This window comes from Diadema setosum, chromosome 18, assembly GCF_964275005.1.
Source record: "Diadema setosum chromosome 18, eeDiaSeto1, whole genome shotgun sequence".
Lineage (NCBI taxonomy): Eukaryota > Metazoa > Echinodermata > Echinoidea > Diadematoida > Diadematidae > Diadema > Diadema setosum.
The window spans coordinates 9,837,524-9,852,027 of record NC_092702.1 but is presented as its reverse complement, the minus strand read 5'-3'; the positions used below and the strand labels follow the sequence as shown (position 1 = coordinate 9,852,027).

The window sequence follows — 14,504 nt, the reverse complement described above, 5'->3', positions numbered from 1 at the left end:
CAATTCAAATGGACTCCCCTAATCTATCTAAATACGGGAAAGAAAGCACACCTCTGGAAAAGTGTGAAATGAGAAAAAAGGCTCTGAAGTACAGGGTCTATTCAAGCACCTAATCTCTACCAAGCCGTGCCAGCTGTGTGATGAAAGGGACAAAACACAGGATGTAAACCAATGGAGCAACAACAATGAAGGGATTATCAGATTAAGCTGAAATTTAGTATGCTCTAGCAACACATTCTGTCCATAATCAATGTCAACTTTCAAAGCAGTAGAATTATCCTTTCAAAAGTTATTAGACTTGAAAGTGAAGAGTATGCAAAGGATTTCAAGAAATGAAAGGGGGCCTCTAAGACATAGCTGATCGTTCTACTCTCCCCCAAAAAAGGGTTGTAGAAAAACTGCTCAAAACACACTTTCCCATTCATGTTATGACCCCAAACTTAAGAATAATGTAGAAGAAGGTTAGCTCTTTCAGAAAATATGAAAAACTCAAAATTGACTCGATTGACCCATTTCACCTTTAAAATCAAGGGGTGCAACTTTTTGTTTGTTTTGTGATGCTTGGTCACATATGAACAAGAGGAATTGGTAGGGCTTGAGAGGAATTGACAAGTTATAGCCTCTTTCTAAAGCTCTGTAACTTCCAAAGATAGTTACTCTTATAATGAACATTGTGTATGATATCTCGATACATGACAAAAGTGGTCACACATTCATCAACAATCACTACGTTGCATCACAAACTGACATACTCACATCAGGATGTTAGGTAGGGCTTCACACAGGAGACCAAAAAAAAAAAAAAAAAAAGAAAGACACTAACTTCACCTTGATTGTGTTTAACAAGTGTCAGTGTTCAAAAGTGTGAACATTCATACAGTGTACATCAATATCTGTGAGTTTCAATATTCCATGCTTCAGGCTAAAAAGCATATCCACCTTTTTCCATCGACAAACATTTCTTGTAGTTTGTGTACATCTAGCATAAAAAAAAAACAAATGAAAAACAAACAAACAAACAAACACAAGATGGTCAATAATAGATGTAATAAAAGCATTAGTCTCTTCCACTAAGTGTGGGGGTACAACTCTCATTCAAATGATTATATATATATGCATTATTCCCCTGACAAATAAACAAGTAGAATTTGAAGAAGGAAATTGGCATGAAATGTTATACAACCAAATGAATACTCCTTGCTATACTAATAACCATTTCATCATCCTTTGCTAAGAAGCAGAGGTAAATATATATAAAAAGAAAACATTCTGAATTGAGTTGTTCTGAATATCAAGTCTGCATCAATGATGAATTATTTGGATACTATGTAAGATAAATGTTAAAACTTGTCATAATTTCTATTTAATAGTCCCCTTTTAACTGGAAAAGCAAAAATATCAAATTGACTGTACTAACATCACATCCTTTGGTCAACTTTTTTTCTTTTTGGGTAAAGGAAAGCATCAGCTCCTATGATCCAGGACTCCCTACATGCAGAGTAGTAAAATGTAAAATTTCTATACCTAGTTAGAATTTTCCTTTAAAAAAGAGGATGTAATCAATAAAGGAGTTACATTTAATAGCCTGATCTAATCTTTACTTGGTACTTTCAGTACATACACACTACACACATCAGTGTATTGCACATAAAACAAAACAAAAATCAACTTAAAAGAATGTAAACCTTTTTCTGTTTTCTTCTTTGTCATCCCTATATAACTCATACAGCCAGATGGTTCGCATGAGGTTTATCAAATACATGTATTGCCTCTGTTGATCTAAACCTGGTTTTACCCTTTGTACTGTAGGCTAGTTCGTGTATATCATATAACGACTGTTCTTCTCAGTATGTCTTTGGCTACAACGTTAACGGTGTTAACACTGTTTAGCTGGCACAGAGATGATCAATATCTGTCAGCACGCTGTATCATGCAGAGAAAGTCGGCACTCACTCTATTCAACTGGAGCTTACACTAGTGTAAAAAGATACTCCTGTTACAGCATGGTTCTGTGGATTCACAACTCCATGTATGCCTACTGTACCAAGCTTGGATGTTAAATTTCTGCCTCGCTGTGACATACAGTTATGATTCATGTTTCACTTGATGCTATACCACATTACTACCTTGCAGAATTGATTATTCTTATAAAGTAACATGAAGTGCAAAGTAATTACCTTGCAAATTTTAGATGACATTGGCCAAAAGGAGGAAGAATCTGTTGCGTTCTAGTCAAGAAGGGATATAAAATGGCATGGTAATTGAATCATGAGCTTGCTCTGAATGAAGTCCCACCTATGTCTATCCATGTTACTTCAGCGTCTTATGAAAGGGCAATGTTATCTATACACTACATAACATGAAACCATAATGTGATGTGATTGGTGGATAATGAAAACATGTTCTTCCTTATACTTACTATCTTAACAGGACAGTTTTACTTTTTATTCTTATTTGTTGCTAATCTTAAGTTGTTTGGAAAAGACCATCAACTGGCATTTTGGATATAAAGTCATGAGGTTTGTTTTTATTTATTCATTTTTTTTTTTTGGACAAAATGCATTGCATGACTTGGCCTATCATAACTTTGACTTCTTTGTTACTTTGCAATGAATTGCAATTTGTGAATGCACTGAACAGCATGATAGTTGTAGATCTACGAATTCCAACTTACAGCATATCATTTCCTGTTCATTCCTCCAGTCTCAAATGATAATCTCTGATTTAAAGTAGAGAGTTCATTTACAGCAAACCATAAATTTTGAGCCCATTAAGTTTGGCATCTTGTACACATAATACAGTTGCTGGTCATCTTTGACTGCACAGACACTGAAATGCTAATCCACTCTACCAGGTATTCAAGATCGACTCTTCCATTCTGATGGTCGTTATTAATCTTGGGCACTTGCATGGGAATGTGTCCTTGCATTAAGAAAATTAATTTGTACACAAATGCTAACAGATCTTGATTCTCTTATATGAAGACACATCAACACGAGATGTTTTAACACGAGTTGTTTACTGCAACCTTTCAGATTAGATTGTGTGTTTGTGCCTTTCCATGGTACCTGAAGACTGCATCACCATACACAGTACCTTACAAAATGTTTTGAATAGCCTGTTCAATACATTTTATCAATTGTTGCATCAACCAATATGACTGCAAATACTCAGAAGACTGCGTGGCTCAAGAAGAGATTGACATGCATATGACACGTTACATGTAAACACATTAACACACATACACATGCACGCATACACACTCACACACAAATTTGCACTCACTTCTGTACCAATTATTCTATAAATCCTTTCACGGCCGTGTGAATAGTCTGCAGATCCTCCTACTTTACCTGAAATTCCCTCATGGAAAAGTCACAACGAATCAAGCATTTCTGCTCTTGATGCAGGTAGGCCTATACATATCCAGTGACATTTCTCAACCTTGGTAGCAGTACACATGTACATTCTTATCAGATGTATGTCCACAATTTATGGAAATAACCATTTTCACACATTTATACACACAAGTATAGCAAGTGCACTTTTATCATCAAACTCCTGACAAGACCCATACTTTCATATCAATCAATACTGGACCATCAGACTGAGTTATTACAGGTGTAACTTTGACATTTGTGTCCCACAGTCTGCCGTACATTTCTAACACCTCTGTGCCTAGCGTAAAAGTAGAATGGTTAAAGTGCAAGCAGGTATATATCTACGCAGTTTCATCGCAGTAACTCTTGGACAGTTGAAAGTACCTATACTTTCAACATAGGCATTGATATCTGTAAAATCAAGATGAAAACCCTCAAACCCTTCAAATACAAAGTGAATCGAAAACCAAATCATTACACAGTATTTTTTTTTTTTATGTTATGGTCATTTGCATGCCAGAATAGACATAATCTGGGCATCCTTTAATCATCTCCAAATAACTGTCTTTGTAATTAGGCAGTTAAATGTCACTTCCACAGCACTATCTATTTGTTTAGTATGCAATGTGACTCTGGAAAAACAAACAAGCATTCACAAGGAAGGGATTTCAATTTAAAATTGACTTTTGAATTGAGTTTCGGAGTCTTGTTGGTTGTCTGAAGCAACAAACTTGATGTTTTTTACTATAAACTGTCATTTTCAGATTAAGACACGATGCTGAAAAATACACAAAAACCCATAAAAAGGTAATCCTGACATTTAAATCAGCATTTTATCAATGTTGAAAGCCTTGTTGAACGTGTGAAAAACTGCAATGTCTGTCTCAACAATAATGAATGATTACTATCAGGGAAAACATTACACAGTGCACATGCAAGACAAAAATTAGGGGCTTATGTGCGTGAAGTCACTATTACATTATCTAGATAGAATGTTTCAAGATGTGACAAGTATCCATCAAGTTTTGTTGACATATAAATGGTCATGCAATTCTCTTCATTTGTTTGATTCTCCAGATTTTTTAAGTGCCATTTCTCAGTGACATTATTTTGCAGCTGCTTTCACCCCAAATAACTCAAATGCTGAACAACCTTGAGGCCTTAATCCTTCTTTTTGACCATTATAGCAAGTATGTATTCACTCCAGTAGGACATCTTTCATGTGCCTAAAATAAAGGATTCACAAAAAGTTATCAGCATGGCCACAAAAATATTGACAAAATCGAAGAAGAATCAAGTGTGCAGACTACATCCTCTTGTGTGCATCTGAGGTTAATATATGTAACATATACAGTACGTGCTGTTTACAGGAGTTGCATCTTTTTTTCTTTTTTTCATACTTTTTTTCACATCTTTTACAGGTTGTACTGTTGTGTGTAATGCCATTCTCAATTCACCACTTTCAAACTCTGTGTGACATGCACAAATCCTCGTTTATTTTGTGCACTTTACAAATAATACTATCTCTCTATCTTGTGTGCTTGTGCATGAAGCCTACTTCACTATTCCACAGTCACTGCTGCCTTCTCCCAGCAACCAATGTTATACTAATGAACACTTTGCGTACAAAAACACAATGTGCATGTGTACATGTGAGATATAAATATTTATACATTTACACGTACGAAAATATCATATATTTTGCTCGCACAGACATTACTCCAATGACAATAATTGCAGCTTTGCAGGTAAACATGAGCTGTCTCCTATATAACTCTTCTCCCCTTTTTTTATACAGGGTTGTCCAGTCACACGCTGAGTTGAGATTTGCAATGTGCAGCTTCTTCAATGTGGAAGCAACTTTTGTGTATGTATGCATATACATGTGTATGCACAATAGAGGCAAGGATAACATTGGACACACAGTGATACACCGTAAGAGACTGAAATTGAAAGTGAGAGGGAGAGAGAGAGGGTGATGAGTATATATGTATATATGCACAAAGAGACAGATATAGAGACAGTGAGAGAGAGACAGACATTGAAAGAGCAGCAATCATTGCATGGTTACACATTTTGTGTTTATAGAAACCTTTACACTGAAGGGAATTGAAAAGGTAAAGACTTTTAACAGATAGCAAGAAAGACAGAAACATATATTAATAGGAAAGATATAGATAGCCAAGAAGAGTAGACTGAAGAAGGAAGAAATGTAGTGATAGAACACGTAAAGAAAGGATGAAACAAGGATATCTCTCTACTGGTTCTTTATCATTTCAATTTCTTTGATATATGCCTATCTACACTACATAATTAATTTAACATACCAGGCACAATTTCATAAACCATTATTTTTTTTTAATCTCTTGAACTACAGTATGCAAATTAAAAAAAGAATCAAACTACCTGGTGATGAAAACAAAAAATAGATTTCCTGGTCACCATTACCAAAAAAGAAAAAGAAAAAAAGAATACACTGAGAAGTGAGGAGAGTAGTTTTCTGGCTATTGACACAAGTACAATGACCCATAATGTTGTTTTTGTCTTCCAACAATTCCATCCCCCCAAAATGCACACAAATACAGCTGTTCAACATATACTACAATACATTCTCAAGTACTTTGTCAGAACAAAACAACAACCATTTACATCAAGTCGACTCCAAAATGTGACATCATGCTACTCTTAATACAACATTTTAACAAAATACACACACTCACATCTTGTACTTGAACCAAGAAATATGTCTCTAAAAGTAATATCATTTCTTTGTTACATGTGTGTATAGCAAGAACAGGAATGCTTCAGTTCGTGAAAAAGAGAATATCATACAATATGTACGAGATAATAGACACAATATACATTTACCAGCAAGTCAACACTTCTTCCTGTCAGATAATCTTCATGATCATTTTTTGAACAGTTTATTAAAAAAAAAACAAAAAAACATTAGGCACATCAATTGTATCTACAAATTTCACATTTTATCATTCATACCATGTTTTCTTCCAGGCAAGGTGTTTTCTCACTTTCCTTGCCTTGAATCTTGATATCTCTCTCCGCCACCACATTCTGTCACTCTTAATTTACTGTGTACTCATGTGAAAATATGACTTTCATGTCTAATAAAGTGATCACTGATTTCTCTGGACTCATACAAAAATGTTATACTCAGAAGTCTGACATGCCATTCCTGACAGAACCAACTGCATCAAAACAATGTGCTCCAATTTCTTCCTTATAAGCAAAGTACAACAAAAACTGCCCCCCCCCCACCATCCAATTATCCTCAGTAGAAAAAAAAATCACACTTACAACATATTTCACATCTGTTGACAAAAAAAAAACAAACACCACCAACTGATTAGCTTTTACAATGAAACACCATGAAAAGAATTCAGCAATGTGCTACTAGTATATGTTGCCAGAAATAGCGCATTTAAATAAATAATCCAGTAAATACCATAGCATTAAATACGTGTTTACCATGATCACATAATTGCACCAGTCAGAACCCATTGCACAAGGTACCACGTAGTATCCAAAATACAATATCATGTACTGCTGATAAAGACAGTATCATTTTCTATGATCATATATATATATATATATATATATATATATATATATATATATATATATATATATATATATATATATATACGTCCATGTATGCATATATATATGCATATGTATACAACTGCAGATGTCACATTTCTCCAGGTTTTTCCCTGGCTCCGTAACAAATAAGTCCACTTTTGACACAAGTTGAGTAACATGCATTAAATGTATCATAAAACTTTTGCCTCAAGTTATCGAAGTGTACACACACAAAAAGAATTCTTTATGATGATAGAGTACAAATGGGACAATACATTTACTGACCAGACAGAACAAGAGGGAACACTGAAGCTTGAAGGGACATATACATCTTTTTTTTTTTCAGGTATAAGCTGTTGAAGAGGAAACACAAGCAGAGACATTCACCATAATTGCACCAACTGAAAGAAAGAAAGAAATACCTCAGTACATGAGGCCAAACAAATGACAGTTTGGCAAGTGAGTTACATTGCAAGTACCCCAGTCATGTCACGATTATTTGTCCAATACGTGTGCAAAGAGCAAACAGCATTTCTTGGCAAGAACTAACAAAATTGAGAAGAGGGCAGGGCAATTACGCCCAACATGCCGAACAAAAATTGCCTGAATCAGAATAGCAAAACACTGCTCAATTATTGTCCCTGCCATTCCTACTACACCAAGCTTCTAAATAGTTGTACTGCATGAAGAGCCAGTCATTTATACTGGCATGCACTAAAGAGCAAAAACCGTTCTTCTGTCTTGAAAAAATGCTTTTGTTTTCAAAGAAAATACTCTCCTTTACATTTTTCATATCAAAGTCAATGGCTTAATACATATTAGCTATGCATCAATCAATATGATAGCTCAAATCTGATGCTATGATGTGGATACTGTACGTACAGTACGAATTGCTTTGCTGTAAAATACCAATTTTGATATAGATTTTTTAAACGAGAGATGAGATATGTCAGATGTTTACAACATAGACAGGTCAGTTAATCTCCAAATTTTGTTTGATGTCCAGGTGGGTCAGTGGTATTAAGAGACATATTCTGCACATCAATTCTAATTTCATGCTTAAATATGATATACCAGTATTAAAAGTTGCATGAAACTACCTTATAGAGGGAAGGAATTCATGATTTTATTTTGTTTATCAGCATTGTATGTATCTAGTTCCATTAGAGGACAAAGTGTTACTTTTACAAAAATGATGAACTCGAGGCATTGAATACAATAGGGTGTATGCCATTAAACATTAGACCAATGAATTCTTGAAGACAGCTTTATAAAGGAATGTAACTTGAATAGAGACTTTCAGATATCAGCAGTCTTGAATATGGAGTACAAATCAAGAGTATTTTTCCCCAATGCCAATATTTTACAGAAGGAGCCAATTCTCTAACTCACAGCAATATACATAAAAGGTTGAATATACTGCATCCCTGCACTGCCCACAAAGTGACTTAACTCCCAAGGTGAATATATTCCCCGACTCTCAACAGTGAAGGATATATGGAGGTCACATATATTTCCAGCTTTACACAACCCTACAAACCTGTGGGCATAAACCATTTATTACTTTGATCAGTATATTAGATGAAAAAAAAAACAAGCAAACCCCAAAGTATTGATACCTGTTGTCATGGTTTGTCATAAAATCCTCCAAAAATCAAATAAACAAATTGATAAAACCGCAAAGTCATGACGGGTATTTTCAGTCTTTAGCAAGTCAGAAAATATGACTTCACTACAGCAGGTACAACATCTTTGACAAATTGCACCCCTAAATAGCATCAATATATTTCCGTTTCACTTTCTCTGCATGATCTCAGTCATGCTGGTAACATGAAAAAGGACACGGGGCATCTTGTCTCTCACTTTGGAGATGGTCAAAATCATTTGACGAATGATGTAAGAATTCATCTGCAAAAATTTGAAGTCACTACAGTTTCACTAGGCCATGCTAGTGAGCCCATTTGTGTTGCTTATCATTATTGGATAGAGTAGTGTCTAATGTATAGATATGTTTGTCATAGTAAATTGTCACAATGCAGCATATCACCCAACTTTTGTTTCTTTGGTTGGCTTATCAAATTACTTTCACTAGACTTAGCCTATGAGTGTCCCATCCTTAAGTGCAATTGATATCCATGTTCTTGTGAACTCTCCCAAAAAAGAGTAAAAGCATATAAACAAAAGGACAGAAGTTTCATCAAACTGGTGTAGGATTTCTCCAGTTACAGATTTTTCAAGTTCACATATTTACGGAAGAGTACATGAATCAGGAATGGGAGGCAAGCGAAAGTTGAGTAAGATATTTTTTTTTTTTTTCATGATCGCTGCAGAATATTTTGTGGTAGCTTAATGTGAATGATTCATCCATTGTCTAACCAGGCTCAAGCTTCGCTATGGTATGCCAAAGATACAATAAGTCATGTAATTTCATGTTTTCATTCTTTTCAGTCACGAAAGTTCTAGGGTTAGAACCGAAAGGTGCATGAGAGAACAAGCCCATGGAAATGAAATAATTGATTTGGCCTGTAAACATGCACAAGGTGGGAAGAAATCAAATAAATACAATATTTTACTGTAAAGTGATGGCATATTGCACAACACAAAGCTCTCGTAACTGTATAATTTAAAGGAATAAATATATACTGCACACACTGGTTTACTGTCTGTACATGCATCACCCTTTTAGATTGCTTCGAAGAAAGGAAGTATAACCATACCTTATGATGTTGTTCTGGAAACTGAGCAACTTTAATTAAATGACGATAATGTTATAATTATTTGATCATTAGTGGATCATCAGACATGGCATCACATAACCACTAAAAAATTACTTTCTGTCAACATGATCATATCTTGTCAGAAATAGTACTCATCAATTGCTGCATAAACCTGGCACATACAATGTACTTAGAGTGATTTCAACAAATTTCCTGTGGGTGTGAGAGCATATTTGTGTCCAAGTTTACCTCAAGATGAGTCATGTAACAAATGTTTCAATGGAGGGGGTGTAAAACCACATGTGAAACATAGTCACATGAGGGGAAACAGCCATACCGTGGCCTACACAAGATGCCGTTAGATAAGTCACCAAGGGTCAAAATAACGACATTGTTTTAGGGGCAATTCGTTTTCCAAAATCTGTCCAATTTCACTAAGTCATACTATTTAGAGCCTTTGTCAAGGTAGCCTACTGCATTTGGCATTTTTTCCCGTTAAGTTGTCAAAGGTGGGTTGTCACATTGATAAAGATGATTATTCTCCCCCCCCCCCACACACACACACACATACCACACCTAATAGATGCACCCGAAAAACATTCCGTACTACATGACTATCCATATTGAAATGAAAACTAATCTGACATTGATGAGTCAAAAACAGTGCATATATGTACAGGTATGAAGTGCTCCTTTGTGAGTGTACATTGAATGTATTTAGGAAAAAAAAAGAAGAAGAAATGAATGGTGACAGAAGTTATCATTTGAAGGGATCATATCTGAATATCAAAGGCATAAGAGCACAGTTTTCACCAGTGCAAACCACATGTTGGCTGCTTGCCAAGACACTACCCAGAAGCCATGAACTGAATTGCATGAGTTCATATAAATGCTAATTCACGTGGCATTTTGTTCACTAGTGACTACATGAAGGACACCAGGATATGCAAGCATCATACCACATGTGGGCATCTCAATTTGATCTTAATTAGCTGATTAAAAAAAAAAATGCTACAGAGGCTAATTGAAAGGTGTTGTCCAGAGGTAGTAAATTTTGCTACCCCCCCCCCCCCCCCCCCAGCATTGAACATTACAGTGAAGGTTTCATACAATGCATGGTGTCTCCCCATACTATGTAGAATTTAGTGGTAATGAATGACTTGGGGTGAGAAACTACAGAGATTCACAGTATTACACATCAGTGCATCACTCTATAGGAGCTGTAGAATATTATGTCCCTCTTCCTTTAATTGTACCTCAGACCTGTGTATCATCATTTGGTCAATTTCATATTTTGTTTTTACTTTTTTCTTTCTTAAGGTGAGTTACAACTTCTTTGTACATGGAATGAAATGTGTCCAAAATGTGCAATAGGTGATCACGATTTCTTCAAATAAGAGCATTTTTCTTTTTATTCACAACAACACAAAGTTGCCAGCCCTGTCTTTGTAACTTAGGGCAGAGTTGTTTTTTTAAAGATCAACATAAAATTCATGGGCGAGGTTTTCAGTGGAATTATCACTGATAAGACAACACATTTAAAAATGATGCTCAACTACATTGTCTGCATTAATTGTTGCAAGGAATGGATGAAATTCATTAATGCAAATACATTTTCTTTTTCTGTCAAGTCAACAATTCTAGATGTGAAGTGTCAGCAAAAAAAAAAAAAATAAATGACTAAAAATAAAATAATAATAATAACAAGGCAATACAATACATGTGCATCTAATCAAAGGTGAATTTTTCAATCTAGTGATTGAGAATATAGTCTAGTAAATTATGTGAGACAGGGCAAAATTCCAATACACCGTGCCTCATCCCATTGTCTCCTCTTTACACACACACCCACACATACATATATGTAGACCACGTACAGAGGATTATAACACAGTACCAAGGAGTTGTTACAAAGTTCTAATAACCATTGCTAATTTTTGTTTTTTTTACATAAGATACAATACTAGCCACCTAGTTACTTGCTAAAAGAAAGAAAGAAAAAAATTCATGCACTATACTTCATTGCACATCAATGTCAGCTCTTGTCTAATAAATTAACATCTCCAAAGATTAAAAATATGAGTTCTTTCTACACTGCACTTTTGTCTTTATCTGCTTTTGAAGAAGAAAAAAAAAGAATTCTTTTTGTTTCAGCAAATGACAATCTTACCAAATATTAAACACATACAAATACAGACCCAATGCACAAATGAGAATAAGTTAATACTGGTAGGACACGCTTTACCAGTAGCGAGTTTTCCTCTCAACAAACATTCCCTTTCTGACATAGAAAACTAAAATTTAATTTCATACTTGCAAAAAAAGGTGATCTGTGACTTACATTCATGATTTGCATTTGCAATAACAGTAAGCAACTGCCTCGTTGCTCTATGTTTTCAAGGCTTTCTTGGGTTGTGGGCTGCCGTCCCGCTCTTCAACAGCAGCTCTGCGCTTGACACGCTGGTCTTCAGTGGGGTCAGGTTCCTGACGAGAGCTGCTGGACTCCCCCAACCTTGCAGCACGAAGATCATGATCTGAAGGGGTGGCACTGAATGGGCGGTTGTAGAGGGAGCTGTAGAGGTGTGCTTCCACCAGGCGGTTGATGGCGTCACTGACACTCGGCTTCTTGCTGCTGCTCTGCTTGGGCTCCTCCATGCGATACAGCATGCCTGTTGGATCGATGCCCAGGGTGCTGGCCTGAGGTGTATAGATGTTGAAGAATGGGGTGGAAAAGATAGGTTTGGCCAGCCACTGGGCCCACTGCTCTTGAGCCAGCTGTGTGTGTGCCGCCAGGGTGGACTGGGCCTCCTCCAGACGATAGCGGTCAGCCTCTGTCAGTGCTAGGCCGAGACCATGTCCAGCCAAGAGGGCAGGCTGGGCTTCCAGCTGCTGCCTCAGGTAGGAGTAGCTATTCTGCAATGCTTGCTTCTCGCTCATGGCTCTCAACTTCTCTGCAAAGCTTTCGTAGGGTCTTGCAGAGGCTAGACCACCAGGTACAGTGTGACCATCATGTAGGTGGATTCCAGGGGGCACTCCAAGAATTGGAGTCTGACTGGGCTCTGCCTTCTCAGTGGACTGCTGGGAGCCTGACGGACCCTTCTTTGCCATTCTCTTTAGGTGCCGCTCCTTTACTTTGTATTCAAGCGTTGAGTGAGGAACCCCAAAAACATTTCCTGCCCTTGTGACACTCATCTCTCCTCGCTGCACAGCATTGACAGCTTGGATCAGACTGTCACGATCATAGCATCTATAGCGACCTCTCTTTGGTCGCTTACTGGATGCAGGCACCTGGGAATCGTAGGAGGCACAGTGGCTGGCTTGGTTGTTGTTATTATTACAGGAGGGGGAGTAGGACTTGGTCGGACTACCATGACTGGAACTACTGCTGTCATAGCTATGCATCTTATCTTGTACTTGAGCTCCATTGACGTCACACACTACAGGTTTGAAGCAAGGCACCTTCACGTCTTGGTTCTGCTCACACGATGGCGACGAAGGCTGGCGGATCACAGAGGCGATACCTATATGCTGCCGGACATCCTTCTTCCCGCTCAACAGACGGACTTTCTCTGTCTCCAGGAGGCGTCCTATCAGGTGCTGAAACACCTGGTTGGGCAGCTTGTCCTCCTCAAGGCTGCTGGCACTGCAATGTCGTTGCTGAAGATCCTCTACTGTTTCAAGGGATCCAACCTTGGTGCAGGTCATTACAAGCTCCCTCACAAGAGCCTGATCCAGCCCATGGTCGAAACCTGCTGACTTGGGCAGCTTCCCGCTTCCCCCTGCTGATCTACCCTGAAGGAAATTCCTGAGCTTGGCGACCACTTCGTCTGTGGAGCAGTCTTCATAAGCATGGCCTTGCTGCTGGTACTGCTGAAACAGAGCTGTGAAAGGGAATGCTAAATTAGGCACTGGGACGGCGTTCCTCTCAACCTTCTCTTGCTTGCCAACATTGTTGACCATGTACGGCATTCTTTTTGGGATCTTCATCTCCACTTCCTCCACGTTGACGACTCGGCTCTCCTCCTCTGCCTCCTCCTGCCGATTCACCTTGTTTCGATTGAGGTGATTGCGGATGGTAGAGCGAGGAATCCCATACAGTACTGAGGCACGGCGTGTTCCTAGCTTGCCCTGTCGGACCTCCTTCAGAGCCAGTTTGAGGTCGTCTTGTGTGTACGAGCTTGAGCCATTGATGCGACAGGACCGAGCAGTCTTAGTCTTGCTAGTTCTGTGGAGAGAGTATACAAAAATTGTTCTTTTGTGAATATATCCATCATGTAAAGATTTAATAAAGGTATATGTGACATAATTCATCCCACAGGCAAATACAAAGCAATATCAGACTTCAGAAAAAAAAAAAAAACATACTCCCCACTGCCAATAGATAAAACACAGACGAGAAATAAATTAAGATGAGCAGAGGAAAGAAGCCATTTTCCACAGATAAATCCAGTCTGTAAATCACATAGGCGAGAGGTATTACATCTCCACTAAGATTCTTACAACGGTATTCTCTTCTACTCCCTTCTCTCTCTCTCCCACTCAAGCCACCCCATCCAATCCCCCCTCAAAAAAAAAAAAAAATCATAAAGAAAAAGAGAAAACAAAATGTAGTGCATACCTGTACCATCAGAAATACTCATGATTCATCTAATAGGGGTCCACACCCATTACTACATAGTACAACTCTTGCTCCTCTTCATCTAGTGAGTGGAGGGCATGCCATAATGGGCTTTGGCAATAGGTCTACTTACACTATACAGGGCTATCATACTCAAAAATGCTACTTTCACTATACAGGACAACTTTC

General features: G+C 37.5%; 1 protein-coding gene across 1 annotated transcript in view; it reads right to left on the bottom strand.

Annotated features, from left to right (window-relative positions):
- Nucleotides 1-11,764: 11,764 nt before the first annotated feature.
- LOC140241847 (ligand-dependent nuclear receptor corepressor-like protein) overlaps nucleotides 11,765-14,504 on the bottom strand; it is a 78,920-nt gene continuing 76,180 nt past the window's right edge. Inside the window, exon 6 of the mRNA XM_072321601.1 lies at nucleotides 11,765-13,922. Coding sequence (XP_072177702.1) covers nucleotides 12,086-13,922 — 1,837 coding nt within the window. The 3' untranslated portion in view covers nucleotides 11,765-12,085. The remainder of the gene's footprint in view (nucleotides 13,923-14,504) is intronic.